At 46.3% G+C, this 4,040-nt stretch overlaps 1 protein-coding gene across 1 annotated transcript in view; it reads right to left on the bottom strand.

Moving 5' to 3' along the window:
• Positions 1-345, bottom strand: part of HINT1 (histidine triad nucleotide binding protein 1) — a 4,920-nt gene extending 4,575 nt beyond the window's left edge. The window contains exon 1 of the mRNA XM_009325376.1: positions 103-345. Within this exon, the coding sequence (XP_009323651.1) occupies positions 103-345 (243 nt within the window). The remainder of the gene's footprint in view (positions 1-102) is intronic.
• Positions 346-4,040: the final 3,695 nt, after the last annotated feature.

The following is a 4,040-nucleotide window of genomic DNA, read 5'->3' as shown; positions in this document are numbered from 1 at the left end:
AGGGATCAACGCCGTGCAGTGCCGCGGCGGCGGGGAGGCAGTGAGGTGCCGAGAGAGGCTGTTGCGGCCGGAAATGTTGTTTATCGCCGCATCAAATCCAACCCAAATATCTGCGTGACTCCTTGGGACTGCGCCCTGCAGCCCGGTGACTGCTTCTGGCAGGGCTGCCCGTAGCTTTTCCGTGCACGTTTGCAGGAGGAACACGAGCTGCTGTGAATCCTGTTCCGGCGGCCCCGCCGCCCTGGCAGAGGTTTCCGAGAGGAAAGCTGTGCGGGCCCGGGCACAGAGCACAAGGAGGACAGGCAGCACCAGCGTCTCGAGGCCTTCCGAGGCGCGGGGGGCCATCGAGCTGGGGCTTGGGCTGAGCCGGGAAGGGGGCTTTTGCGAACATCAGCACTGCCCCCAGAGCTTGGAGGGTAAACTCGTAAAATAAACTGCATTTTGTTGGAGGTGCTGGGTGCTGCTCGCATCGGGATGGCTCTTGCAGAGCGGAAATCGCGGGCGGCACTTCTACACATGAGCCATTTCCTAACTATAAAGCGGACCGATCGATATGACCAGGCAATAACTCACTGAGGGCAGCACAGTATTGCACAGCTACACATCTAGTGGTAAATGCTTTTTTTTATATGTATGACACCAGTCATGAAACAGGAGAAATTAAAAAGAAGGAAAAAAAAACGCACACGAAAACTAAAAGAGTGACAACAAAGTTTCACTTTTTAAACTTCACAGTTAAAATAGATTGAATCTGATTTCCCTCAAGCTTTGTCTAGAAAGATTTTAATATAAGCATTCATATGTATTTGCCTCGTGACAAAAATCTCAAAGGAAAGATAATTCTGGAGGGAGGCAGGCAATACATACTGCTAAGTGGTTTAAACCTAAAATGGTTTCACATTCCATGACCCGAACTCGTTACAAAAAGAGCAGGATGTGTCATACACATCTGGTGATAACTCTGAAATTGTATATTTTGAGATACCCTAAACAAAACTCTGACAAAGCACATTAAACACTGGGAGGATACTCTGTTCCTCACTTGTTGGTACTGTATTAAGGTATTTTGACATGTATATGTCCTACAGATAGCATTGGAGTATGACAGCTAAAACAAGGATGGGATTGGTGCTTCGGGGGCAAATTTCTTTGCTTTCTATTGTTGTCTAACCGTGGTTATTAAGCAAAGATATGAATAATTTTATTCCCCTATGTTCTCAGCAATTAAACATATTTTGTGAAAGAAGAGCTGACATTAGTAGCTAGACAGACTCAGAACAGTTTAACATAAAAATCCTTATTCAGAATCCATTTGTACATGTTAGTGTACTTTCAGTAGTCCCATGGGCCACCGTGGAGTCAGGAAGCACGTTTCTATGTTAAGAGAAGACATCAAGTGACAATTTAAGAAGTTTCTCTGAAAAGGCAAAAGCATTTTTTTTCATATAGTTGACTTCAACATATATTTTTGTCTCACCATGTAAATGGCAAATTTTATATTATTTTGAATATAACAAGGCCTTTTCAAAGGATTTAATTAATTCACAGCTGCAATAATTATTCCTGCAAATAGATCTATGAATAAGGATAATTTCTCCTGCTAACAGATCAAGTTTCTTAATGAGGTACATAGTCCAAAATAAGGGCATTTAGAAAATTTGAAATATTAAAAATATTTAGTAATAGTTTAGTGTTCCCACACTTCAATTAGGTTTGAATGTAATTGCAATTAAACAATGAAATAGACTATATATTGAAGCTAGAGGTCTAGCAAAGCAGTAAAGCTGATTACATTTAAAATCCTTATGCTGCCTTTAGCTAATGCTGGATGATGTGTTATTAAAGTATAAGCTGGTGTGGTTGGTTTTCTGGAGAACGGCAATTGAGTTTTAAAGTACCAGACACAGCCCTGGGATGGCCAGGGCGAGGCTGGGCTGGCCAATCAGGCCATGGGCAAGGCAAGGCAGGGCTGTGGGGAGCTTGATGTGAGCAGCCAAAGAGGCGGCCTGGCTAGAAAGGGAAAATGACTGAACAGAAGAAAATGTCTGTTGAAAAACACCGGCAGAGAAAACGCCTGTCAGCCTGAGAGCTGTGAGCCTGGGAACCAGAAGCATCCTTGAAAAGTGCAGCTGGCCTCTTTTTGAATACAGCTGGGTATCTAGAAACCAGAGACATCCTGAGATACCATCGATAAGTGCAGAAACAAGGAACTGTAACGGCAACTTTTTGTCTGAAAAGGTGAATAGTCTGGGAAAGGGGAAAACACCCTGAGAAAGTAAGAACTGGTAAATGCCATTGGCTGTTCTACCTGCAAGAAAAGGAAAACAGTCTGGCAAAATAAAAATTGATCTGAAAGAACAGCAAACATCATCCTCTATTGGCTGTTCCAGGTGGAAAACTGAAATTAACAGCACCTATTGGCTGCTCACAGTGGTGGTGTCCTATGGCCTCCTATGTCTCTATGATATAAAAATGACTTAATTTTTTTCCAAAATGGAGCCTTTCTCTCTGAGAACATCCCGTGCTGCACGTACTTCTCCTTTCCTAAACAGGCTGAATTCTCTGCAGAAACTTGCTAGGGGATCTTGGACTCCCACCGGGGACGCCCGGCTGACTCCAGACTCCGTGCTGCGCATCATCTTTGACGTGAGGCTCTGTAACTTCACAGTCCCCCTCTGGGACCACTGCTGGGGGCGGCTCGATCTGCCCTCCCACCTCTGGGATGGTCAGGTGCCCCTCTGGGATTGGTGTGTCCTCCACTCCAGGGTGGTTTGGCCCCTTCTGAAATCTAATTCACGTGATACTGCTATTCTATATCCATACAAGTAATCTGTCATAATGTATCTGCCGTTATATCCTTGGTAAGTTGCTTCACTCATGGCAAGTTTGTAGTAACCTGCAATAGTAAATACCTACTCGGTTGTTGCTCTTATTGGTTGCTGCTATAATGTTGATTGTTGCTATACAATTGATTGCTGCTATTGTTGATTGCTTATAGTAATTTGTAATAGCTTGAGATGGATACGTATTTGCTTTATTAATCACAGGTATACGTGTTAGTGGCAATTATTTTATGGTAATCTGTAGTAAAGCAGAGAAATTTAGAGGATGAAGCCTCCACGTCCTCGTGTATTACAGAATCCTGCGAACCCACGGTCGCGATCTCTGTACGCCTGCAGGCCAGCTCACCCCCTTTAGGCCGTGGCAGGGCTGGAGACGGGCCCTGCTGCGGCACTGCAGGCGCCGAGGGGCTGACGTGGGGCCCTGGGCCGTGGGCTGCTCAGGCCACTCAGTTAGTGCACTCAGGGCCTTGACGTATACCATCAAAGGCAATTCTGGTGTCAAAATCTGTAATTCCTTTTTAGGTCGCCTAAAGAACCATGTCTGTTTTTTTTCCAAAGTTAGGCTGGATTCATGTCTACCAACCTCAGTAGGCGTAAAAATAGGGTAGCTGTTTCCATTTTGTGGTTGTTCTTTAGCCCCAGTCAGAATATTCTCTCCAAGAGAAAAGATGTTCAAAGAAAGTATGAAACAGTCCGATCAGTTCTGACAAATAATCCTTGATTATCTCAGTATCAGCATTTTTTAAAAAAAAGGAATTAGAGTTTAAATGCTGTCGAGCACTTCTGGGAAGTAACAGGCAGCGGTGTAAAATAATGTGTTGGCCACAAACTGATGGCTTTCCAATCACCTGTTTGAAACAAGGAGATTTTTCTTCAGAAGAAAACGGGTAAAATGAGTTATTTTTCATGCCGCGCAGCGCCTGGCTGTAGGGCTGCGGTGTGGTGACCCCGGGCGGGAGAGCCTTGTCCTCCATGGCGCGGCCCCTCATCCACACCGCGGGTTACCTCAGCCGGCCCAGGGGCTGCAGGGCAGGAACCCCTGGGCGGCAGGGCAGCCCTGCCAGCCCAGGACGAACGGAGGAGCCGGCGGGCGGCGCCGGCAGCCCTGCCTGCTACTTGCGGACCCCCTCCAACTCCTCCCGAGGTCGAGGTCCGCAGGAGTCTCCCGTCAGGGCCCGGCGTCCCGAGCGGCGGCGC

The sequence above is a fragment of the Pygoscelis adeliae genome, unplaced genomic scaffold (assembly GCF_000699105.1).
Source record: "Pygoscelis adeliae isolate BGI_AS28 unplaced genomic scaffold, ASM69910v1 Scaffold336, whole genome shotgun sequence".
NCBI classification, from domain to species: Eukaryota; Metazoa; Chordata; class Aves; order Sphenisciformes; family Spheniscidae; genus Pygoscelis; species Pygoscelis adeliae.
The sequence above is the reverse complement of the archived record's forward strand: the minus strand, read 5'-3'. Positions and strand labels throughout refer to the sequence as shown.